The sequence below is a fragment of the Cyprinus carpio genome, chromosome B5 (assembly GCF_018340385.1).
Source record: "Cyprinus carpio isolate SPL01 chromosome B5, ASM1834038v1, whole genome shotgun sequence".
Lineage (NCBI taxonomy): Eukaryota > Metazoa > Chordata > Actinopteri > Cypriniformes > Cyprinidae > Cyprinus > Cyprinus carpio.
In genome coordinates this window covers 494,026-520,931 of record NC_056601.1, presented here as the reverse complement: position 1 = coordinate 520,931, position 26,906 = coordinate 494,026, and the positions used below count along the sequence as shown (strand labels likewise).

The 26,906-nt window shown below is 38.5% G+C and overlaps 1 protein-coding gene across 6 annotated transcripts in view; it reads left to right on the top strand.

The window, feature by feature from the left end:
* Positions 1 to 18,236, top strand: part of LOC109108305 (methylcytosine dioxygenase TET3-like) — a 48,280-nt gene extending 30,044 nt beyond the window's left edge. For all 6 annotated transcript variants that reach the window (XM_042723508.1, XM_042723506.1, XM_042723507.1 and 3 more), the window contains 9 exons: positions 3 to 2,931; positions 4,503 to 4,593; positions 8,394 to 8,487; positions 8,749 to 8,957; positions 9,428 to 9,578; positions 10,132 to 10,221; positions 10,461 to 10,598; positions 11,694 to 12,042; positions 13,172 to 18,236. In XM_042723508.1, the coding sequence (XP_042579442.1) occupies positions 3 to 2,931; positions 4,503 to 4,593; positions 8,394 to 8,487; positions 8,749 to 8,957; positions 9,428 to 9,578; positions 10,132 to 10,221; positions 10,461 to 10,598; positions 11,694 to 12,042; positions 13,172 to 14,889 (5,769 nt within the window). In that variant the 3' untranslated portion in view covers positions 14,890 to 18,236. The remainder of the gene's footprint in view (positions 1 to 2; positions 2,932 to 4,502; positions 4,594 to 8,393; positions 8,488 to 8,748; positions 8,958 to 9,427; positions 9,579 to 10,131; positions 10,222 to 10,460; positions 10,599 to 11,693; positions 12,043 to 13,171) is intronic.
* Positions 18,237 to 26,906: the final 8,670 nt, after the last annotated feature.

Below are 26,906 nucleotides of genomic sequence, written 5' to 3'. Positions count from 1 at the left end.
AGACTGTTTCTGTGGTGGGTTCAGTGGATGGCCCCAGAGGAAGAGGCCAGATGGAAATTGGGTCCCATGATCGCCTGGATGAAGGCGTGTTAAACCAGGAGCTGTCTAATGGGCTTAGCAAACATGCAGCAAATGAAGAAAATAGCTGTGATGAAGAAGTCAGAAGCGTGGCCAGGGAGCAACACCAGCACAACTACCACGAGGGAGCTGGATGTATTTCCCAGACATCAGGCTGGGTCCCTGAGCATGCTGGGAAGTCAAATCCTGAATCTCAGCAGGGTGCTTGGAGTGGCCAAAATGCCAGTACACCAGTGAATGATGTGGATATGGAGGATGCACGAACCCTGGTGGCTTTTTCCGCTTCTGTTGGCTCACTGCCACCTTTCACCAACCGTCAAGCTTGTCAGACACCTATAGCTCAGCTGTACGAAAGGTTCAATCAGGAAATGTCTAATGGAGGTGAGGAGGCCAGACAGAAAGGTGTGGATGGTGAGATGTACCCCCCTGAAGATCTAAACACACTTCAGGCAGCACTGAGCAAGGCTCGTCATGGCCACAAGCCACCTAACTGTGATTGTGATGGCCCAGACTGCCCTGACTACCTGGAGTGGCTGGAGAAGCAAATCAAACTGGTGGTTAACTCCCAGGATAAAGGTTCCTGTAAGATTTCGGGTGCTCTTCCACAGCCACATACACACCATCGTCATGCCCAATCCCAGCCTCAACAATGTGGAGGTAACCCCTCATGTGTGCAAGACACAAATCCACATCCCCATGTTAACCAGCCCTCTGTTCCTAGACCCTTTGGCCCACCAGCACCTATTCCCTGCTCCCCGAGTGTTCTGTCCATAGCCAGGGAAAGAAATGTTAGCTTGCAAACAGCAATTGCAATTGAGGCTCTAACCCAGTTGTCTGCCACTGACCCACAAACTGTTGTTTCTCCAGGCGCATCTTCACCTGCAAATCACCATCAGCATCTGCCAACCTCCTACCCGCAGAGTATGCCACAAGTGGTCTCTTCATCACCTGGTCCTCTTTTGTCCTCCTCTGCTATGCCACAGTCCATCCCTCTGGGACATTATCCTCAAAAGGAGCTGTCATGGGATCAGCAGAGACCTCAGTCTCAGGGTGAGGCCCCTGCACCAAACATTTTATCTAGCCCATCTCACTATGCTTCCACATACCCATCCTCCAAGTCCCCATTTGCAAGTATACACCCATCGACCCCGAATCTCCGACCCCAGCAGTGGAACCCAGGTACAGGTGGAAGCTGCGAGAAAAGCTCCCCTCGGAACCCATGGATGACGGTGAACACTGATTCCCAGCCTCGTTTTGTTAACCCATCCCAAGACGGTAGCGACCCAGTGTCCGAGCTAAAGCAGCTCCTCGAAAGCACCGGCGCAAAGTATACCTACTCAGCCTTCAAGTTCCCACTCCCTCACCCCAGCATGCAGGATGGTCGCAAGGGCAGCTTTACTGGGATGCCTCACATCAAGCAGGAGGTGGATGCAAAGGAGTACCTGGGCTCAGGGTGTACCGTCATGGGCCAGGAGGGGTTGGTAAATGGCCAGCTGCAGTTCCAGGGCCAGCAGTTTTCCCCGACCATTAGGCACTCAACTCAGGCAGCACTACAGCAGCACCTTCATCATAAACGTAACCTCTTCTCTAATTCCCCTGCCTTCAATCCGTTAGCCCCCATGGCTGGTCAGAACCTTCGTAAGTGGTGGCCACAGACTATGCCAGAGGGTCCTGTAACCATCAAACAGGAGCACAAAGAACCCAAAAAGAAAAAGAGCGCTCAGAGTTCTCCTCTTCTCAAGCACCCAGTGGGTGGGCTTTTTGGTCCACTGGGCACACCTCTTCCAAAACCCAAACAGATTGTTATCAAGAAGCATAAACAGAAAGCTTCCCAACCATCTTTCCTCCCACAGAACCAGATTATAGTATCGAAACCTCCCCTCGTTTCCCCAGGATGTGCAACATTCTTATCTCAGCTTGCTCCATCTCTACTAGGCATGGAAGCTGGGCTTCCCCCATCTCAGGTGGCTGAGAGCCACCCAGCTCCAGCTCAATCTCAGGAATCCATTTTGAATAGCAGTAGTGCACCTATCTCTGAAAATGCTCTTTCTTCTTTTACCCCCGTGTCAGTCCCAGCACCATCCACCCTAAAGGTGACAGCTTGCTCAGGCCCAGCTGGGTTAAATGATAGCATCCCAACAACCAGTATCACACCTCAAACCTCTACAACACAGCAGACTCCTTCTCTGACTGGCCTCAGTAACCTAGATCCAAAATTCGAAGAGCTTATTCGTCAGTTTGAGGAGGAGTTTGGGGACACCATTTCCTCATCTTCTGCAGCAGAGACCCCAGAGAATGGCCCTGCTCAGCCAGCGGTGACCGAGTCACAACCAAACTCAGGACAAACCAGACCCGAGTCACCATCCCCAAAGCAGCCAAATAACTGCCCTCCTTTTCCCACAAATGATTCTGAGCCCATGGATGAAGGTCAAAAGGACGTAGCTGAAAGACTGAACGAAAAAACGCCATGGCCATCTGAGGAGCTCTGTACTATCAAACAGGAAAGTGAGGAATGTGAGGTCGACGTTAAACCTTCTGGGCAGCCCCTGTCTGAAGCTCAGGATGTATTTCTGGAGCAACAGCACCCCTTCATCACACCTTTCTCCCCTCCAGCTAAACGTATAAAGATTGAGTCATCTGGTGGCGTGACAGTGGTCTCCACAACTGCTTGTTTGTCTGGAGACAGAGAGAGGGCCGATTTGAATACTCCCACCAAGGATATCTTTCCCTCCTCCCCTTCACTTAATGGTTTTCTTGAGTCACCGTTGCGTTACTTGGACACTCCCACCAAGAACCTGCTGGATACACCTGGGAAAGATACCCAACCTGAGTTTCCCACCTGTGACTGCTTAGGTAAGTGAGAGAATTTGATCCAGCAAAATATACTGGAGGGCAAGATCACTCATATTCTCAAACAGAATATAAAAGCACAAAAAATTACAACATTTAAAATGTTGTGACAGTATAGTACAATTTACTCATCATCATGAGAACATGAGACCCATTTAGCCAACTCACCTAGAATTTTTCGATGCAATTTTTTTTTTTTTTTTTTTTTTTTTGTCATTATGCCAAAAAAGTGGGATTCACCGGGAAAAGTGGGATTCGAACTCTGGACACCTGTAACACAAGGGCATTATATGTCGGTGCACTGCACACTAGGCTATCGCTGCCGACAACACAATTTGTTTAATATTTTAATGTTAAGTAATGTTTAATTTAGTTTTGCTTTATTACAGTATAGACTAAATTGACCATCAGAGTTCCCTTCAGGAAGCCCCAAGTGTTTCTCTTTCAACATATAGTTTCTGCATCAGCACATATCTCAGGGTAGTGTTGGGCCATGTCTGAGAATGCACGCTCTATCAGGGGCCCATGCATTGCATTGCAGTCTGTTCTCTGTGCCTTTTGCAGAGGAACAATAGATTTGAAGAAAGGAGCCCATTGTGATTCTTTAGGCCAGTGCAGTGCACCGCCTTCTGTCTATTTTCAGACTGTCAGTACAGTGAGTACAGCTAGTTTCTGCAAATGAGGCATTCACAATGAAGAGAGTCTGCTCATATATCATATGATATACTGTGGCCAGATATCAAAGAAGGGAGGGAATAGGGAGGACAGGGTGAGAAGAAATGGACTGCAACCTCTCAGCTTGGGCCTCGTATCTCTTATTGTGTCACTTCAGAGGTTTTGGTAAAGTGTGTGAAATTCGTATTATACACGTAATATATAAATATCAGGCATAATTTAAGAAAGTGTGCATTTAAGGATTGTAAACTATGCCTGAACACTTGTTGAAGCCTGACTGTTGCTAAGAGCAAAGGACAATAGAAGGGAGGTTTCCATAGTGAATCCTTATAGCATTCTGTCAACACCACAGGGAACACCCAGTGTAATTTGATACTTAACCCACTCAAACCTGCCGCTCATGTAGTACCTTCAGTAGTCTTTATATCGATTCTGCCATGTTAGAATATTTTTAGAACAGATTTCCTCTTATTTTTCTGTCATACTTTGTGCTTCTTTATGTAAAGCACTCAATTTTTCCCATGCTATTCTTATCTATTGTTGATGTTTTGCCCTGCCGAGTAAGCAGGTAGTAAGCAGCCACTAGATGTTTTTCTTCTCACAAACACTTTTTTTGTATGACTTACGTAGGACGTTCCCACAAATCATTTCCTTACTTTAGTCACGCCTTTATCCCTTCATACACCCTGAGTGGAATGTGACCTTAGATTGCCTCTTTCCCAGACAAGCTCTCTGTCCCATTCTCTCTCTTGCTCACCCGCACACGACTGACTCATACTATCGTTCTAATGGCATTACACATTAGCGGTCTAAACTGTTAACATCATTTGGATTGTTAGCCTTTATTGTACAAGAGTGTGTCCGTGCTTTAACCTGCTTTCACTCTCTGTCTCCCATAGATCAAGTCCTAGAAAAGGACGAGGGTCCATATTACAATCATTTGGGATCTGGGCGAGACATTGCTTCGGTCAGACAACTGATGGAAGAGAGGTGAGAGGCACCCGTCAGATGTCTGAATAGACTTGTGCCGGTATTCGGTAATGCGATATATCGCGGTAATGAATATGCACGATATTGTTATCGTGGGCACTTCCAAATACCGAGAATAATTATATATTACAAATTATTCAGAATTTTAAATGCATTTTAAGAAAATTGTAAACAACAACTCATCAAAATCAAAAACACCGTTGTATGCTGCTTTAAAGACGCATGTGAACCCTGATGTAAACAAGCACGCACGAGAAACACATGGAGGAACATGTGAGAGATGCGCTGAATGAAAGCACATTCACTCTCTGACAGCAGATGGCGCTAAACTGCAGAAAATGCAGACTGGAGACCCCATAAATAAAAACAGCTGCTACTTTCTAAACATTTAAATAATATAAAATAATATTTATATATTTCCATAATTTTTTTTTCCATTTTAATCTGGACTACAACATGTCCTAGATATTGTTTGAAAGTGTTTTGATTCTTTATTGTTCATTAACACTTTACATTAGGGCTTCATTAGTTACAAACTGCCAATGAAAAATTCTTCTGAACATTCATTAATCTTAGGTATTCCAATATTTTAATAACACATTGTTAAAATCGAAAGTTACAACTTCGTTATTTAATGAGCTAACATGAGCTAAGACTTGTATTTTTTAACAAAGATTAGTAACTTCTGTAGCAAATGTAGCTATTGCTCATTGTGAATGTTAATGCATTAACTAAGGTTAACTAATGAGGTCTTATTGTAAAGTGATACCTATGGGTCTTTAAAGTTCTTTTGCACTTTAATCGGTGTAACATTTTTAACTTTAAATATATTTTTGTATTGCTTTATTGTATTTAAATGTTCAGTTATTTTTGTTATCAGAAAAAAGTAATTTAACCTGTTATACTGTATTATGACCACTTTCTTAAAACTTAATTTCAATACCGTGATAATACCGCATACCGTGACAAAACATTATCAATTAATCGCAACAGGAAAATTTGATACCGGCATATCCCTATGTCTGAATTATTATTGGTTCGGATATTATTCCATAATATCACCTCCTTCACAGCTCTTGATGTAGGCAAACACAGCCTGCAGGGCCATGTGGGATCCTACTTTAAAATCAAGATTTAATAACACTTTATTTTGATGGTCCATTTTGACAATAAATAACTTTGCACCTACATGTCAACAAGTTCATTAGAGTATCAATGGACTGTCTGATTAATATCTGCTAACTCTTTATTGTGATGGTGTCCCAACAGACATAAGTAACTTTGCAAGTACATGTCAACTTATTTTACCCCTAACCCTAACAGTCTACTAATACTCTACTAACATTCTAATGAGAGTTAGTAGATATAGGTGCAGTGTTACTTATATTTAACTGAATGTGTTAAAGGGACCATCAAAATAACGTGAAACCCAAGATTTTATTAAGCCAGACAGGAAAATCACAAAAACTAAAAAAACCAAAGTGTGTTCCTATTGGATTCTTTCTTGAGCTACTATTAGAACAGTATAATTAGCTGGAGAAACTATTTTGAAGGTTGCATTTAAAGGTCAGCTTGCTTTTTCTGTAGCAGTCACATTTCTTGACTTTTTTTTTTTTTTTAGTAACATGTTACCAAAAAAGTAACTGGAAGAAGAATATTCTTATACACAATGAGTATGAGTAACAGTCAGACAAACTCAAGCGAAAATCCATTTATAGATAAAACTGTATTTTCTACTGTTTGAAACAGTTTTAAGCTTCAAAAGCCACAGAGGACTTCTACTACCCCCACGTCATTTGCTTTAAGAGTTCCCGAGTGACCCTGTCATTGTTCTGTGAGAGTTGTTTGGAAGCTCTGGCAGTTGGATCCTGGCAACAGATTCTTAACCAGCTGAGGATAAGCATCTCTCTTTCCTGCCATTTGCTCTCCCTTCACCCCCTCCTCCCACCTTCCTTCTCTATGATCTTGTCCCCAGGGAATTCCTGACCCAGAATCCAACAGGAGTAACAGGAAATATCGGCATCAGCAGATCCACATAGGAGAGACAGGGCGACAGACAGACAATAAATAACAGGCCAAGAGATAAAGTATTTAGAGGAAATTAAAGAAGTAGTAGATAAAGTGACAAAAAGGGTGGGGTATATATTAAAAATTTAAGCAATGAGTATCCTGTAGGTTTTTTTTTTTTTCTTTCGGATACACAAGTGCTGTCATACATGGACCACAAAAGTGTCAATTTTTAATAAATATGCTCTCCATTGATGTATGGTTTGTTAGGAGGACAATATTTGGCTCAGATATAACTATTATTTAATAATCTGGAATCTGAGCGTGAAAAAAAAAAATCTAAATATTGAGAAAAGTTGTCCAAATTAAGTTCTTAGCAATGCATATTACTAATCAAAAATTAAGTTTGATATATTTACAGTAAGAAATTTACAAATTATCTTCATGGAACATGATCTTTACTTAATATCCTAATGATTTTTGTCATAAAAGAAAAAATGGATAATTTTGACCCATACAATGTATTTTTGGCTATTTTTACAAATATACCCCAGCGACTTATAACTGCTTTTGTGCTCCAGGGTCACATGTGTTAAAAACGTATATGCTGTAAATCAAGTTTATTTACCGTATATGAGAATACTTGAAAACTTTATTTACTACTACTTTAATGGTCCTGTAGAGGAATATGAAAAGCTCCACATGGTATTGACCCCCTGTCCCCTTTGTTGACCCATTTGGACAGAGTATCTCCACCTTTGCTGACCTCTGGTACACTTGTCCACTCTCGTTGCTTTATTTGAGAGCTGATTGAGGGCATAGTAGCTGTATTTCTAAAGCCTGAGTCATCTCCTCTGAGATAAGGGGGAGCTGGTGGGTAGAGGAAGAACCTTCCCTTTGTTTGTCCGTCAGACAGTGACTATAGCCTCCTTAAGCCTAAGCCTGACCCTTTTGTGACCTATGACCTCATAGCCCACCCCTGTGGATCTTTGAAGCTTCTCTTTCTAGACCGTGTAGTTACAAGTGAACAGTATTTATATTTAGCACATACTGCTGTCATGCTCGTGCACTGAGAATTTCATTTGAGGAGACAAGCAGTTGTTGACTGAGAACATGAACGATTATATACACAGTGATGGAAGGTTATTTTTAAAATGTAGGATTACCCTATTTAAAATGTTAAAAGTATATAACAACTATTTCAATTACTTTATTACGGTAACTGATTACTTTTCTAAATTCAAAGAATGTGTCCTATTCTGGTCCTAAACATTGGTGTCTCATATTTTAGAGCAGTCAATGCAATTTGGGAAAGAACTCAATCAAATCTGTATGTCTGTGGAAAATATTCATATGTAACTCTTTTGTAATCGTTAACATTTTCATTACTAACTGTAATTTAATTACACATTTTTTTCTCAGTAACTGTAACCGGTTACAGTTGCATTTATTTTAATTAAAAAAAGTTTAATTAAATTACGTAATCCCATTAACTAGTTACTCCCCAACTTGTGTTTAAACTTTAGGACTGAGTATCACAAAACGTATTGCATGCATGTGGAACCGTTCAATAAATACACTGATGTATCACAGTATCATACTTCCATCTTTACTAAAACGTTTACCAGACTCAAACTGCATAATTTCCTTGATTTGATTTCTACATGCATGCAACCAAATCTGTACTAAGTATGAATTGACTTAAATGTGTCTTTGTTAAGATTGAGGTGGGCTGTTGTTTTCAAACTGTAATTGGAGTTTGTCACTCAACGTCTGTGAACTCTTTATGGCAGGTATGGGGAGAAGGGCGAAGCCATTCGTATTGAGAAGGTGGTTTACACAGGGAGAGAAGGAAAGAGCTCTCAGGGATGTCCTATCGCTAAGTGGGTAAGTGTGCAAATTAAAATATTTCTAAAAGCATTGGGTTACCCTAATGATTGGGTGCTTTCTGTATAATTAGGCTGGTTTGGGGTTCACTTGAACCAAGTGGGCATGTTTCTGTTTTTAACTTACAATGCCACAGCAGTCAAAGAAGTCCCTCTGAATGTTTACTTAACATTGTGATTTCTGCTTTGCTGCTATAAACACACCTACAGCTCAACATCTATAATATGCCTCTATCATTACTGACCGTCGGTCTCTCTGTAGGTGATTCGTCGCAGCAGTGAGAAGGAGAAATTATTATGCGTTGTGAAGCAACGGCCTGGGCACCACTGTGCCAATACTGTTATTGTTGTTGTCATCCTGTGCTGGGAAGGTGTTCCCCGTGCTCTAGGAGATAAACTCTACAAAGAAATAACAGAAACCCTCATCAAATATGGCAACCCCACCAGCCGTCGCTGTGGACTCAATGACGAGTGAGTTTCGAATACAGCTCATATGTTTTTGATGACTGTAATGTTGGATTAATGTGGGTCTGATATATCTATGCATTGGTCACATGCATCAGGTGGAGTTATATTAGGTGATTTACTGCCAATCGTTTTTGTCAAGCTTTTGATATATTGAGTACATTATAACCAGGTTGCATTTTTAAGAGTTTTCAGAGTTATAGTAAAATAATGAAATGATAGTTTGTGTGAGTCACATTTTTGACAAATATTGCAAAGGTCCTACATCATATAAATTACATTTAATCACACACTTTACACAAAATTTGTAATGTAATCATATGTGCTCCCTGTATGTATCTTTCGTCAGACTTGTGAATGCTTCCCAATGCTTGAAGCTAATGTATTGTTCTCACAAAGCATGATTTATAGTAAAAAGCTTCGGAGGATGTCATCTATTGTAATTAAATTAAATTCATGGTGGATGCCTTTTGCAGTCGAACCTGTGCATGCCAAGGGAAGGACTCAGAAACCTGTGGAGCTTCCTTCTCTTTTGGCTGCTCCTGGAGCATGTACTTCAATGGATGCAAGTATGCTCGAAGCAAAACCCCTCGCAAATTCAGACTGCATGGAGAGCACCCCGAAGAGGTTAGTTTTACATAAAAATGTGTGGTTCTTTTTACAAGCCTAATAAAAATAACTAAGGTAATTGTACATCGCTCTTGGTTTGCTGTATTATAATTGTATTAAATTATATATAATAAAAGTTTAAATATGAATGGAATAATTTTACAACTGCATTTCTCTTTAAATGTAATTACACAGTGTGTGTTGCATTTCGTTTACCCGCCAAAAAAAGGTCTTAAATTTAGTATCAAATGCTACACTCAATTTACAATAAAAGCATTTGAAGCTGTTGATTTTGAACTGGCAGATGAACTTCCACCTTGTTTATTGAATAACTTCTGGTCACGTATTACTATTATAAGACTTTTTGGTTAAAAGACCAGTTTTATGGAAGTCACCATCTTTGATATTTACTTTAGTCAATGTATAAGGAAATAAGGAAAGGGGAGTTGACATCATTTATTCGGTTCACTTATATAAGCTGTGATATGAACAGGATAATTTTGAGTCACTGTTAGTCAATCCCAAACCCTGGCGTAAATGCATTTGTAATTTTTTTTTTTTTTTCGTACAGGAGGACAATCTCAGGGATAACTTCCAAAACTTGGCCACACATGTGGCCCCTGTGTATAAGAAGCTGGCTCCCCAGGCCTACAGTAACCAGGTTTGTTTTATTAGAAATTTCACACTACACTGAATGGTTCACAGTTTATACCATTCATTAACGTCAAACCAAACCGCTTTTCTGCTAATTGTGGACATTGTAGGTTTGGTGTGGTTTCAGATGATCAAGAAGTTTTTCTATATTTGTATACGGTGATTTTATGCTATCAGGAAGGGTTACAGAAACTGAATTAATCATTTGTTTATTTAAAATAATTATTTCATTTTTCTGTTATTTAGTGTTTAAATGAGAAGATTGCTTCAGATTGTCGGTTGGGTTTGAAGGAAGGACGGCCGTTTTCAGGAGTCACTGCATGCATGGATTTCTGTGCCCATGCTCACAAAGACCAGCATAACCTCCACAATGGCTGCACTGTGGTATGTTATTAATTATCATTTATGATTGTATGTATTTGTGTAAATAATGTGTGTAGCTTAGGCTTTTGCATTGTACTTATTTTTAAAGTGCCCCTATTATGGATTTTTGGAATTTTACCTTTCATGCAGTGTGTAACACAGCTCTAAGTGAATGAAAACATCCTGCAAAGTTTTAAATCTGAAAGTGCACCGTGTATAAAGTTATTGTCTTTCAAGAGAAAGAGTCGACTCCGAGTCATTGAAACGAGTTGTGTTTAAAACGAAACAACGTCAACATGAAACATTAGCAAATTTATGCCCGCCCACTTGAGACCCGGGAAAACTTAACCCTAACACAAACTTAAATTCAATTGCTATTTAATTTTTAACTATAATAATTAACACTCAAATTAAACAAACATTGTATGCAAACAAGTTTTTTAATTAACCTCTAAATTATACAATTTCTATTTGTTGTTGAAATATATTCGTTTACAAAGTGGCTGTCATAACTTTAAATATTTAAATATGCATTAAGACATCACTTACCGGTAAAGTAAAATATAATGAAGTATACAGTCTTAATATTTGTAAAAATGCTCTTCACTAGACTTCACGTCTGACGAGCTGTAGACACTGATGACTTGCCTGAGGTAAATTAAATGCTGCATGACAATTTGTTTACAAGCTGTTTTAATGTCTTTCCGCGGTAGAAACACTAATGGAGCAATTACGTGAGGGGTGAGATGTTCATTCATGTTTATTTCACATTAAAACTAGTAAAAAAAGAGGAAGGGATGATCGCAGTCACTCGTGCTCTGCGCTGGCGTCAGAACTGAGGCGTTTATACAGTGATCTGATGCGCCACATCAAAGAATGCCAAAACGGCATTTATTGTCTGAATTTCCTGAAAAAAAAATTGAATGATTTGTTTGGTACACATGCATACCGAACCGAAAGACCCGTACCGATCATGTACACCCCTATCCTGTACATATAAATGAAAATGCTTCACTGGTCAAATTTATATCTGTGTGTGTGTACAATAGGCGGTAGGATATTTACCCTATATATGGAATTGGCTGGCCTTACACTGCCTAATTTTGTTACTTCCAGGTGTGCACTCTCACGAAAGAGGACAATCGAAGGGTGGGCACACTCCCAGAAGACGAGCAGCTGCATGTGCTTCCGCTCTACAAGATCTCTTCAACCGATGAATTCGGAAGCGAGGAGAACCAGCGCCTCAAAATGCAGACAGGAGCCATCCAGGTGCTCAGTAACTTCCGTCGACAGATTAGAAAACTTCCAGAACCTGCTAAATCCTGCCGGCAGCGTCGGTTGGAGGCCAAAAAGGCTGCGTCGGAGAAGAAGAACAGGAAATTGCAACTTGCAGAAACCCCAGAGAAGACGGTCAAGATGGAGATGCACCACATGGAGTCACCCCACCCTCAGCAAGGCAATAAAGGTCCGTTGTGAAATATCAGTTTATCTCTATATGCATAAACCAGCTCATATAAAATTCTTAAGTAAGTTAATTTAACTACTGGTTGTTTAAAGTAAAGGACTACTAATTTGGCTGAAATTGGGAGTATTTTAGAGATGTGCTCTTTGGACTTTGTAGTGTCATTATTTAAATGTAATTGGGGTGAAGAAAACTAAACATATATGTGTGTGTATATGTGTGTGTATATATATATATATATATATATATATATATATTATATATATATATATATATATATATATATATTGAAAATTTACCTTTCATGCAGTGTGTAACACAGCTCTAAGGGAATGAAAACATCTGCAAAGTTTTAAATCTAAAAGTACACCGTGTATAAAGTTATTGTCTTTCAAGAGAAATATATATATATATATATATATATACACACACACACACACACACACATTTTTTTGTTTTTAATTAAACAATGGTTTACTGAACAAATTGCCTTTTTAAAAAATAAATTCAATTACAATTCAAATCTACCCTAGCTTCTGCTATAAACTATAGGGCGCCCTTTTACATTAATATAAGTTTACAATTAACAACAGAGCCCAGACATAAATTCAATTAAAACATTTTTTTACTATAATAATCAACAGTCAAATTAAATTTTTTTATTCAAACATATAAATTGCACATAATGCTGTTTTTAAATTAACTTCTATATCTGAGGCAAATGAAATGCTATGTGACGTGTTTACAAGCTGTTTTAACGACGTCTTTCTGCAATTGAAACACTGGAATTACATAAAATGTTCATTCATGTTTATTTCCGTTAAAACTAGTATTAAAGATGAAGGGATGATCATGCTTACTCGCTGAAACTAAGGCATTTATACAGCGAGGTATCAGTCACACCACATCAAAGAGCGTCATAACGGCACATATTATCTGAATTTCCTGAAAAAATTGAATGATGTGTTCGGTACACATGCGTGCCGAACTATAAGACCCCTATCTAAAGTTTTTTGGTAAATGTAATTTACCATCCCCATTGAAGGTGTTGAACTTGAGCTCTAACCTTATGGAATTGTCACTCAAAATACACATTTACAACATATTTTCTTCTTTTTTGTCTGTTATCTAGTAATTCCAAAACAGGAGGTGAAACCAACCATAAAAAAAGAGCCTGTCGACCGCTTCCAGCCCTTCAATGGAGCCATACGTGGCTACCCAGCACTAGGGAACGGCAAGACACCCTCTGATCCCCGCAGCATGAACAGTTCATTCTCATTCCCTGGTAACTATGCAAGAGGTCACATACCAACCAATGGCCAACCTCCTGCGCAGAGTCCCATCAATGGCTTTCACCCAAACCTCCAAGAAATACGCTATGGTTATTACAACTACCCTCCCAGTGCACTTTTTCCTCCTGAGCTCTTGGGATATGATAATGGAGCCTGGCCTAAAGCTGGAGAAGCCTCTGCTGTACCATTTGACCAGAAGCCAGATGTTCAGTGTCTCCAAGCCAAGCTGGCGCAGGCCTATCCCAGCCGCCCTGGGCAGCCACTGCAACAAATGGCTGATGCATCCATTCAAGGATTCCCACACCCTTCCGAGGTTTCCCAATCTCCTGTTCCACCCAGTCGTGCTCCATCCCTTGAGCAGACACACCGCTCTACGCCCATCATCAAGCAGGAGCCCATGGATGTGCCACTGTATGATGGCAGATCGGATGGGCAAGCTCTAAGCTGCCCCTCCACTCCCAGTACCACACCAAAACCTGAAGGCTGGCCTGGGCACAAACCAAACGGTAGCCTTATCCCTAAAGGCTGGGATGGAAATATCAGACCGGGTCCGACCAATTCGCCTTTCACTCCGGACAAGCAGAGGCTTTACCAGCAACATGAACACCCTCAGTATCTACAGCAGCAACAATGGAATTCCTATTCCTGCCCTAACACTCCAATGTCATCCCCTTCCCCATCTCCATCCCCATCCCTGAAAGCAGGTCCATCACCTTCACCTTCTCCACACCTGTCAACCCCAAGACAGTGGGGTAGCCCTTCCCCTAGTCCCCAACCTAAAGCATGGGGTCCTTACGGACCCGTATGTTACGGCGCTGGTGGCATAAGGCAAGGCAGTCCTGCTGGTGCTTTCCCTGATAAAATGCTCTCCCAAGCAGGTGAGAATTGTGGCTCTGCACCTTTGGGACTCCAGGAGAAAGCCTGGAAATCTGGTGGCGGATTGGCAGCAGGGAACACACCATCTCCAGCTCCTGAGGGACGCTTGTTTCCCGACGCGCTACAAAAGTCAGATAATCAGGCGTGTTGGGACAGCGAGGCAGAGACCCAGAGTGAACGTGACCCCAAGGAGGAAGACGTGTGGTCAGACAGCGAACACAACTTCTTGGATCCCAACATTGGTGGAGTAGCAGTGGCCCCCACTCACGGCTCAATCCTGATCGAATGCGCCCGGCGGGAGCTTCATGCCACCACGCCACTCAAAAAGCCTGACCGCTCACACCCGAGCCGCATATCCCTGGTCTTCTACCAGCACAAGAACCTGAACCAGCCCTGCCACGGTTTGGCTTTGTGGGAGTCCAAGATGAAACTCCTAGCCGAGCGAGCGCGACAGCGGCAACAAGAAGCAGCTCTTTTGGGTCTCTCACAGGAAGAGATTAAGGCCTACGGGAAAAAACGCAAGTGGGCGGCTGGATCGGCGAGCCCGTCCCCTGGGCAAACCAAGGACAAACGAGAGGGTGTGGTGACACGGATGGCGCCCACACAGCATACCACCACCATGGTCACAGTTTCACCCTACCCATCTACACACCTCACTGGTCCTTACAGTCGATTTGTGTGAACTCTTGTAGACTGTCGCCCCCTGGAGCCAGAGATGGGAATAGAAATGATAAGCTGGCTCCTTTACCATTTTGCTTCCCCTCTTCTAGCTCCAACAGCTCTCTCAGGCCACCACAAGGGAGGGAGAATCGAGGATGGGGCACTTTTTTCACTTTTTTTTCTTTTACCTCAAATTTTGACAGCAGTTTGGGAACTCCCCAAACGGACATGCTGTCAATGGTGCTCTTGCTCTCTCCAACGTGGGAGGGATTTCCATAGCTACCCCTCCTTAAGTGAATTCGATTATTCTAATTGTTATTGCTCTATTATCAATATAATTACAATTGCTATTGTTACTGTCAACGTTGATATTACAGGTATTGTTATTATTATATTACGAAGATTACTATTTTTTATTTTAATGTTATTGTTTTTTCATTGTTATTATGATTTTTTTTTCTGCCCTCTCTTGACTAAGAGGGACCTCCTTTCTTCATTCTCGCTTGTTCATTATGAACATGAGAACAAGCTAATCAGCATTTTTGTTGCGCTTTTTGCCTCCCCCACCCCCACCCCAACCAACCTCTCTTTATTGATGAAGCGCCTTCACATCATTGCAAGTCACATTTCTCTGACTGCATTAAGGCATCTTTGCGCTAGTCACTGAACACGTGACCAAGAAAGAGAGGACCAGACACCAGCTTGGGCCTTTCTGTTTGGTGCCACTCTGATGAAATCTGTAAAGTTTCTCATCCCTTCAAATGGTGCTTATTTTCAGTCTCGAGTGTCTCTAACTTTGCCCTCACAATATGGAGGCAGGTGCTGGACCTGGGTGCTTTTTAGCAGCAGATGTCAGTCTTGGTTCAGCCTTCCATTGCGTCACCTGATTGGTGCTGACTCATTTGCCTGCAGTTTCATTGGCCATTATTCACTGCCCATTTTACATGTTCAGACTAAGGTGCTGATAGTGCTAGCAAAAATCCACCTTAATCGAACCGCCCTAAAGAGCTGCAGATAACCCACCGTGGGTCTTAGGCATACGATTTCCACAATCCAGACTCGGCTCAAACAGGGAATTCCAAAACCATCAACCGATTTTTATTGGCTTGAAATTCTGCTCGATTCACCTTAGATGTGTTCAGATTGACTGTAGAGTGTAGAGTTGAGACTCGGAGCTGCAGTAGGTAAGAAATTATGATAAAAAAAAAGAATGACTTTTGCCATTACAGATGAGTATCTATAGATTTGTAACATCAGCGTAACTGGTTGGTTTTAGACACGCACCACCGGCTCTGAGTAAACTGAACACGTCTTCCATGTCCTGATTTATCTGTAGTTACCCGTTAGTGATGATGAGTCAGATATTTTATTATCCGCTGCTGGTTACACCCGGTTACACCCACCAGCCTAACGGACAGAGCACATTTTTTGGAGTTGGTGCTACTATGAGCCTTTATGCTCCTGTAAAGTTGCCCCTCTCGTTACAAGCAGCCCTCTTCTCTCTTTTTGCCCAGAGAGATCACCTATACCTGGAATCCATGGTGCTGAATGGAAATGCACACGGTTTCGGCTCAGTGGTTTGTGCAGGTGCATGCATAACTACATAATGCACGTGTGTGTGTGTATGTGTGTATGGATTCCTAAACTGGTTAGAATGTATGTGAATGCCTGTCTGTAAGCTACATACAGAGAGCAATGCAGGGCTGCTGCTGGTTTACACAGGGCTGTAAGATGCTTGACACTCACAGAGGAGATCCTGGTGCTCATTAAGTGGTCCTAAAGCTCTTTACCTCATGTTGTACAGACACTGGTCCCAGTCACAACATGCTACAAACACACGGGCGCTACAGACTGCAGGCTTGCTGCCTACATCCACATTCGTACCTACCTTTTTATTCTTATTTATTATATGATGATGATTATTGTTATTGTGATTGCTGTCATTTTATTTTTATGATGATTTTTTTTTTGTTTGTTTGTTCATTTTAGAGAAATTGTAAATATCGAAGAGAGGATTTTATAAAAGCACTTTTAATCTTGATTTTAATGAGGAAAAAAAAATAAGAACGGATTATTGACAACTTGAAACCTAGTTTGTGTTTTAATGGAATTTTATTGGGAGAGATAGAAATGTAAATAGGTAAATATTTAGGTAAGATTATTTAACTGGTGAGGGATGATGGCCTAATCATGAATGATTCCTGAATTTTTAGTCTTCAGTTGTCTGTATGTCAAGCCGTCAACAACAGACCACAAAGCAGGATGTTTTGTCGGTCTACTCAAGATACTGCTGTCCTTCCTTTCATGAGTACTGTACTTACACCAATACCTCTGTACTACCATCGTCACCGGATTCCTTCCCCTGCATCTGATCTAGAAACCATAAACTGATGGAGAACAACGAAACGAATGTGAACTTGTTGAATAATGTGGTTCGCAAGCATTCAGGACTCGCTTTTTTCTGTTTTGTAATGAAAGGGAGTGAAAGTGCATCACTTTTACAAGAAAAAAAAAAATTGGCCATAGAACCGAAAAGATTATCAGGTTTGAAATGTGACAGCTTTCAGTTCAAAACTCTCGGTGCATCATGTTATGCTTATTATTTGTGTTTATTTGATTAAATATTGAGTGGGGCGAGTCTTACAGAGCTCCGAGTCTGCACTGACATTATATTATCGAGATTGTCACTTGTTCTTGGAGATGTGAGATCTACCCCTGAAGTTTAAGAAGCTGAGTTTCAAGACTGTTCTTGAAGCCCGGTGCAGTTTTATTCACCCTAAATGGCTTTTGAACCATGGTGCTACCCCATAGAGTTCACTGTGGAGAAGACTCCTGGCAAACACTGTTGCTACAGTTCTTTGGGCTCTTAAATTGATATGTGAACTTGTTCTGAGAGGAAACATATGGTGCTGATCATTTTTAAATCTTTTTATGTAGTTATTTCTGAAACAACATTTCTGATGATCGCGATTTAAAAAAAAGAAAAGAAAAAAGCACTCCAACTGATCCAGTTTCCATTTTTAGGTACTTGAAGAGCATGATGGCAGGCAGAGGAATAGGTACTCTCATGCTTTCGATGTGAATAGACTGTTAATTCAATATTCTGGTGCTACCTGAACTGCCCAGAGAAACCTTTTTACCCATTCTGATTTTGTCATTTTATTGGATATTCTCATTCTTTTTTCTTCACTCACATCTACCTTTTGGCCACGGTGTCACACAAACACACACAAACACAAGACTCTCACATATACACACACTACTCTGCCCCTCTATCAGCACTCACTGCTAAGAGTATCAATCATGCCCAGTTTTAAACATCAAAAGGACAAAATGTCTAAAGAAGAAAAAAAAAAAGAAAGAAAGAAAAACTGGCAGCTACATTCCTTTATGAGTTAAAGATTGTTCTTGGTTCTATTTTTCATGTTGAGTATGCAGTATGTAAAAAGTGTTATCTTTTGTTTGGTCTCTCTCCTTGTAGCTGTATGGTGTATTATGTGAATACATAGTGTATGTGGTAAAAGCCGCAATACTGTTTTATGTTCTAAACTAAGAAAAAAAATAAAAAAATAAATATCAAGAAAGTCTGCGGTAGCGTTTACTCATTCATTGAACCTACTTATTGCCAATCTTGACTTAATTCTCTTGATCACAGAAGACTCTACAAATTTGTTTTGCATGAGACATTAATTGTAAGACTAACATTAAAACCAGTCAGTTTTGACCTGAAATGACTGAAAGCCTATCCAGGAGTGCTTCATTTTTTATTTATTTGTTTTTCGTTTTAGAAATAGCAACGAGAGGTGTATTTTGCTACAAGCCCACACGATGGCAACAGAGTTCTATGTAAGTACATCTATGTGTACACACCCCAATATTGCGGGTCATTTTATCAGCTTGTCTCAGTTGAAATGATTATATGATCTCTTTCCTGGAATAGAAACTACATATAGATTATTAAAGCTGTATAAAACAATTAGATCTAATCATTTTAACGCTCATTAAAATGCCTGAAAAATTGCCAGATTTTTATCTAATGATTTTCCTACAAACGTTTATTTTAAAACTAGTGTTTTTTTTGTTTTTTTTTTTTTAACCAAAGTCTGACTGTACTATGGTCTGTACCTAGTCATAAACTAGAGTGTCTGTCAACTACTGTGGTCAGTCAACCTTTACGCAAGTTTAGCTCTAAATTCGAAAGCAGAGAGAAATATCATTTGCAAAATGTAAAAAAAAACTTTTTTTTTCATTTATTTCCTTAGAACTCATAACTCGAGTTGAGCTTTTCGTTCTATCAGAGCCAGAGTTTCTGTTGGAGCCTTTTAGACAGAGTCCTGAGTAAAGGTTTCATTCAAGAATAAAATATCACAAGCCACAGACAACTAGCGGTTAATTTATCAACACCTAATTGTAGTTTAGCTCTGCATTGTATTATTCTGTCTGGAGGCCTTTGCCTATACTGTGCATCACTGTGAACACCTTTGATGTAACGTTGTACAAGCTTATAGTCACAAATTTATAGAGAACAAAACATAGCCTTATTATTATTATTAGGCTATCATTAATTATTATACTACAGATACATATTTGTGTTTTAAACTAAATTGTGGAAAGGGACTAGGTCAGTGTATGTTTTAGTCATTTGATTTTCTACTTGGAAATAAAAGGGAAAGAGAAACAGTTTGATTTTATTTATTAATTTATTTATTTTCGTTTTGTTTGAGAAACAGAAAAATTTTAGCTGGATTTTTCATATTTTTGTTCATGGGTAAAAAAAAAAAAAAAACGAAACATAAAACATAACACTGTTTCATTGGAAAAACCCAACCCCACATAAATGTCATTTTTATTATAAACCTTTACTTAAGTTTTCACCGTAATAATTAAAGGGATTTTCTTAAGTCCCATAGGCTGTGGAATTATGAACTGAAGAGAGTTCTTATCACTGCCTTACAGTCACTATTCCAGATCATTTAAAGTCCTGCATGGATTCAGTTTTCCATGTAGGCTATAGTTTGGGAAAAGCCCAACTAGTAAATGAGTAGTACAGGTTAATGTAAGTATGAATGAATGATTTTCTTGTCAGAAATGATCTCCTCCACCGAATCAAGCCGCACGTCACATCGCGTTCTTCTTCTGAGGTAAATTCTGTATGAGTAGCGTGTAAGTGTGAACACATTACAGATAACAAGCTCAGACAGGAAACAAATCGCTTTAGTTTCATACGAATTCCATAAACAATAAATAATTGCTCTCGATTTAAATGGATACATTTCAAGCTTTCTACATGTTTCTTATGAGTTTCAGTTCATTTTTGACGTGTTTCTGAAAGAAGTTCACGAGACCGAAACGGCAGAAAGCACACCCTGTTTGTTTTTTGTTTTTTTGTTGTTGTTTTTAACCTTTGGGTGATTGGGACAACACATTTAATTTTTTTGTTGATTTTGGGTAGTGTAAGAATATTTATTGTATTGCACAAGTAAGTTCATACTTTTATATAATTTTATATGCAATATTTCCTTTTCTGTTCATCATCAAGAGCCCATGTTTATTTCTGTTCAACTTTATTTCTCAGTTCATAAATCCACCCATAATTCAAACAATACAACACATGGAACTGTGGTAAAAGAAGGCTGGAAGTCCAAAAGTCATAAAATAAATTAAAAAAATAAAACAGACAAGTTAAAAAAATTAGTCAGGTCCAAAAAAAAGAAAAAAGACATAAATTAACTGTTTGACAAATTTAACCTGCACAACCCTTTAACTGAAACATGAAAATGGTTTATTATATATAGGTTTATCTAAAATGCTTCTATTTTCAAATGACTTCTGTTTCAGAATTGTATTTTTTTAGCAAAATCTAGTTGTTCATTAATATCTTTGTGGTTGATTAGGGCTTGCACAAATAAAAATGTTGGAAACCACTGATTTGGGGCATAAAGAGCATATGCAATGGTTCTGTATTACAAGGTCTATCATTTTCTTAATTAGCAAAGCATTTAAACACTATCCCAATCAATCAGCCCAAATTATGCTGTCCTATCCACTCAAATTGTGTTTGGGTGGACGGGATGACAAAATAAAAACAACCTAATTCAGAAAACAGAAACATGATATTAACACATTTTTACTGATTTTATAGAAGCAGTGTATCATTTATGTTTCCATCAAAAGTTTGTTCAACAATTTTAGGACTATGAATTAGGATTATGAAAACTAGCAAACGCTCATTTTCCTCAGTTTATGCATTTCACAGTCAACTTCCTGTTTGATGCCTGCCCCGCCCACCTACATGATGTCACACCAATGAGGGCATCCCATTTTAATTATATGGTCTTACAACTAGCGCTCAACAAAAAAGTTTTTATTTTCACTCATAGATCTTCATTTCATAGATCACATACAGTAAAAGTAAAACGCCATTTTACCAGTTAGGAATAAAGTCATTGCAGTCGTGAAAATACAGAAGGGATGAAAGGAACATTTCAGCGACACCCACACATTCAAAACAAATATTAACCTCCTTAAGTTTCTTTTTTTCATTGTCTTTATTCCTCTATCACGTATTTTAATCATCATAAATGATATATCATTTGAAAGCTTAAAACCATTTTTCATCACCATGGAAATGGTACTTTAAAATCTTTTTGTGGTCTCCTCCCCTTAGTGGGTGGAGTCAGGTGTCATATTACAAAATGTATCACATCTCTATCTATGTATCATGTCTTTTAGAATCAACATTTTTTATATCTTGACAAAATACATATCGTCGGAAAGGTCTGAGTCTCAAGATTCCATATTTGGCAGTAGCCTGTATTATTTATATATGCTATATTTGGCGTTATATAATATGGCGGCATATTTTTTGATTGATTTAATATTGACAGAGAAATGTATACATTTGTGACAGAAAAATTCACAAAAAAAAATAAAAATTCAATGGAGTTTTGATGGCACACAGTGACTGTTTGTGGTATAATGTCCTAAATAAAATCTCACAGAAAACCTTTTATATCAACTTCAAATTTGGAACATAACTTATTTAGACATGAGGCTTTAATTTTATAGCAAATTTGGATTCAAAAATATTTTCAAAAATACTTTCAAAAGCATTCACATTTTCAAAAGTTTTTTTTTTACATTTTTGCATATTTGTCACACTTAAAAGATTCGGATCATCAAAAAAAAAAAAATTATATTACACAAAGATAATGCAAGTAAATACAAAATGCCGTTTTTAAATGATGATTTAATTTATTAAGGGAAAAAAGCTGTCCAAACCTACCTGCCTCTACATGAAAAATTAATTGCCCCCTCCTGTTAAATCATGAAACAACTGTGATTACCCACATTATTTTAGAAAGCTGAGTTTATTTTACTAGCCACTCCCAGACCTGATTACTGCCAGACCTGCTGAATCAAGAAATCACTTAAACAGAACCTGTCTGACAAAGTAAAGCATGTTTAAAGAGCAGCACATCATGCCACGATCTAAAGAGATTCAAGAACAGATGAGAAACAAAATAGTGGACATGTATCAGTCTGGAAAGGGTTATCAAGTCATTCCTAAGGCTTTGGGACTCCAGCAAACCACGGTCAGAGCCATTATCCACAAATAGAGAAAACTTGGAACAGTGGTGAACCTTCCAGGAGTGGCCCGCCTACCAAAATTACTCCAAGAGTGCAACGACGACTCATCCAGGAGGTCATAAAAGAAGCCAGAACAACATCTAAAGAACTGCAGCCTCACTCGCCTCAGTTAAGGTCAGTGTTCATGATTCAACACGAAAGAGACACTGGGCAGAAACGGGCATCCATGGGAGAGTTCCAAGACAAAATCCACTGCTGACCAAAAAGAATACAAAGACTCGTCTCACATTTGCCAAAAAAATCTTGATTATCCCCAAGACTTTTGAGCTAATATTCTGTGGACTGATGAGACAAAAGTTGAACTTTTTGGAAAGTGTGTCCCGTTACATCTGGAATAAAACCAATACAGCATTTCAGAAAAAGAACATAATACCAACAATCAAACACGGTGGAGGTAGTGTGATGGTCAGGACCTGGATGACTTGCCGTAATTGATGGAAGCATGAATTCTCCTCTCTATCAGAAAATCCTGAAGGAGAATGTCCAGCCGTCAGTGTGTGACCTCAAGCTCAAGTGCACTTGGGTTCTGCAGCAGGACAATGATCCCAAACACACCAGCAAGCCCAACTCTGAATGGAACAAGGAAACAAACTTAAGGTTTTGGACTTAAATCTGATTGAGATGCTGTGGCATGTCCTTAAACAGTCCATTCATGCTCGAAAACCCTCCAGTGTGGCTGAATTAAAACAATTCTGCAACTAAGAGTGGGCCACAATTCCTCCACAGCGATGTGAAAGACTCATTGCCAATTATCACAAACACTTGATTGTTGTTGTTGCTGCTGCAAAGTGTGGCACAAGCAGTTATTAGATTTAGGGGGGCAGTTACTTTTTCACGTAGTGCCAGGCAGGTTTGGACCGCTTTTTTTCCCTTAATAAATGAAATCCTTATTTCAAAACTGCATTTTGTATTTACTCTCAGGTTATCTTTTTATGTAATATTAAAATTAGTTTGACCTGAATCTTAAGCGTGACAGATATGTAAAAACAGGAACAAAAACCTTTTCATGGCACTGTAGGTCTGTATTGCAAAGTGTTCATGAATTATAATTTCAGTTTGGATAGTGCACTTTTACGTCTAGGTTCAAAAATGAGGGTTGGCACTTAAAGGGTTAAAGCATAATATATGTTTTTACCCATGAACAAAAATATGTAAAATCTAGTTTTTTTTTTTTTTTTTTTTTTCATTTGTTAAAACAAAAAATCTAACAGTTTCTCATTTCTCTCTATTTCTTCTTAAGAAGGAAATTAAATATTCAGAAGGTACACGGACCCTGGTATAGCGAATACTAAAATAAAAACACTTTGCATGTGAATTTTGACGAGGTGAAATGAGTGGTTATGGCTCTGTAATAAGGAATGAGGGGGTAGAAACATTTTCATGTTATGTGTCCAATCTCAAACAGCACATCTAAATATTTTTCAGCTGAAGTCTCTTTTCTCATTAACAGAACACTTTAGCCAAGGCTGCTGTGAAGAAAGTTTTCATTTTACAAGTGCTGTCATTTTCCACTTAGTGTAGATTCTTTGAATTGGACCCCTGTGCATAAAACATTTGCCTGGATGAATTTTCCCTCTGAAGTGTAAAAATTGGCGTATTAAAATTACAGGATAGTTATGAATTGTTCAGCAGCTTCTGCATTTTTCAGTAGAGTAAAGCATTCAAAAAGGTAACGCTGGTTCTGACAGATAGAATGCTTGCTTTTAAATATATAAGTTATTGTCCTTTGACAAATGAAATATAAAGGCAATTAAATATGAGGTGGAAAAACTAAAGGCATGTTTCTCTGGTATTCAGAAATAGAGAATATATAACACCATCTACTAAGCTGACAAATCCCAAGGCAACTGCAATAAAGATGATGAAACTGTTTAGAGCTGCAGGTGGTTAAGGATGACAGAAACATTCAGAATATGCATCGGAAACCATCTAAATTTGCCCATTACTGACGTCAAAAGAAAGTGAGAAAAACAGAAGGTCAATCGAGTTTACGTCCAGGGAGACTGCAGAGTTTGCTGAAAACGCTCGATATCTTTTCAGACCAAATTGAACATGCTGTTTACTTCAGGAGGACCTTTGATCTAATATTCATGTCAAGAGCTGAGACCATACAGTATATATATAGATGACCATCTTCATTCACCATGTACTGTAAATGCATGAACTCAGATCCTTTACTTGATTTTCATTTGCTAATGAGTCTTGACTTGAACTAGACAGCATCCTTTCATATCATCTGCACAGCAGTGTAATTTTCCAATTTGTATAACTGAGATCCATGTTTCATGCAGCAGTGAGAGCAGTGTTTGGTATATTTCTGTGAATTAGAAACATTAGTGCTATTATGTACAGAAATAGCAAGACAGATTGCATGTGCATGCAAGCAGAGGTTAATGTGTACAGTGTGTGTGTGTGTGTGTGTGTGTGTGTGTGTGTGTGTGTGTGTGTGTATACACTACCGGTCAAATGTTTGGGATCAGAGTGATTTTTAGAGTTTCTTCTGCTCATCAAGGCTGCATTTATTTGATCAAAAATACAGGAAAAAAAACGTAATATTGTGTAATGTTATTTTGATGTATAAAACTTTTATTTAGCAAGGATATGTTAAATTGTTAAGAAGTGATAGCAAAGATTTATATTGTTAGAAAATATTTATATTTTGAATAAATGCAGTTCTCTATCTATCCATCCGTCCATCTATATACTGTATATGCAGCATGCACAATTAGATACTGTAGCTCTATGTACAGTAACTTTACTCAGCTGTGTGCTTTTACCTTTTATCTGTGGTTCAGCACTCTCGCTTAGAAAATCGGTCTCTTTCTGACGACAATTATTGTTTGTTTACACTGCAAAACTGGAAATTACTGACAAGAGAGCGAGTGCCTTCCAAAAACCCAGAATAATGACCAGCAACAGGAATAAAAGCCCTAAGGAAATGGGGCTATTTGTCATTTTTACCACACTTTCTGAATAGCAGACCAAAAATTCAGCTTCTTCAGGTTGAGAATTTAGCATGGAACTACAAATCTAAAACGTTGAAATGGCATTTAATTGGATATGAATAATGTTTATGCTTTGAAAGGCTTCTCAGTGCATTCAGTGTGTGATGTTGCTGTGTAATCCATTTCAAATAGATGGGCAAAAATGCACCTGAACAAATTGTTCTGATTTAGTCTCTATATGGAGGTTTTCAGTAGTGGTTGTGTTCAGCGGCGTATCAGAGCGCTCAGATGTATACTGAGGTGGCGCTTTCAAGATATGAGTTGTTCATCTGCCATTACCAGTGACACTTACCAAAGTTATTAAACTGTTTCAGAATTGATGAACTTGACACAGTTATTGAACTGAAATGAACACTGAAATGACTTTAGCTAAATAATGTAAATTTGCAAAAATATGTTTTCCCGAAAAGTCTGAAAACTATTTTCTTTGTCAGTTGTTACCCAGGTGAAAAAAAAGTGCAGTAAAAAAAACATTTTATTTCAGTACACTTAGTGCACTTACTTAAAGTGCTTTATTTTCACGCATGCACTAATTTTGTACTTAATAGACTAAAAAATATTCTTTAGTACTTCTTAAGATAATAAGATCATCTAAGTGTACTCATTGTGCTATTTAGTAGTAGTACTACTATACCTTATTTCCATATTTGGTAATGGAAATATGGTTTCCATATTTAAATAAACTCTTCAAACATAGAAAATACACTTATTATTTAAAATATAAGATTAGTTTAATGAATACCTACAACATTTATTTAAAATGTATTGCCCACATATTTTATAGCTAGATTAAATAATGTATTTCAAATGTATTGCAATTATGTTAACATTCCCTTTATATGATATACTTAACTACATGTTTATGGTGTCTTTAAATAGTACAATCAAGTACACTATTACTATGTCATTAATACACATTAGAAACACATCACAAAAATTACACTACAATTACAAAATTATAAAAGTATACTTACTGTCAAATTATGAATTCTGGTACACATCTAAACACATATGAATTAATAATCAGTGCATTTATAGCAGCCTAAGCACAGTAACCTATAGGGTTTTACTCAAGTAATACATTTCTACTGTATTTGTCACAAAAATCCTAATATAACTTAGTGATGGTATAAAATAAAATGACTCAATATACTCAAATTTTATGTAAAGCAGTCGCAGCACACTTTTAAGTAAAAATCTATAATAAAAAAAATCTTAAGTGTTAGTGCTATTTAGTGTATTTATCTAGCACAGTTGGGAAAATGTACTTATAACTATTACATTATTAATGTATTTTAAATAAAATCAATTAAATTTAAACTTAGAATAACTATATAAACGCTTACTAGCATCAAACTCATTTTTAAATCATTCAAAGCACACT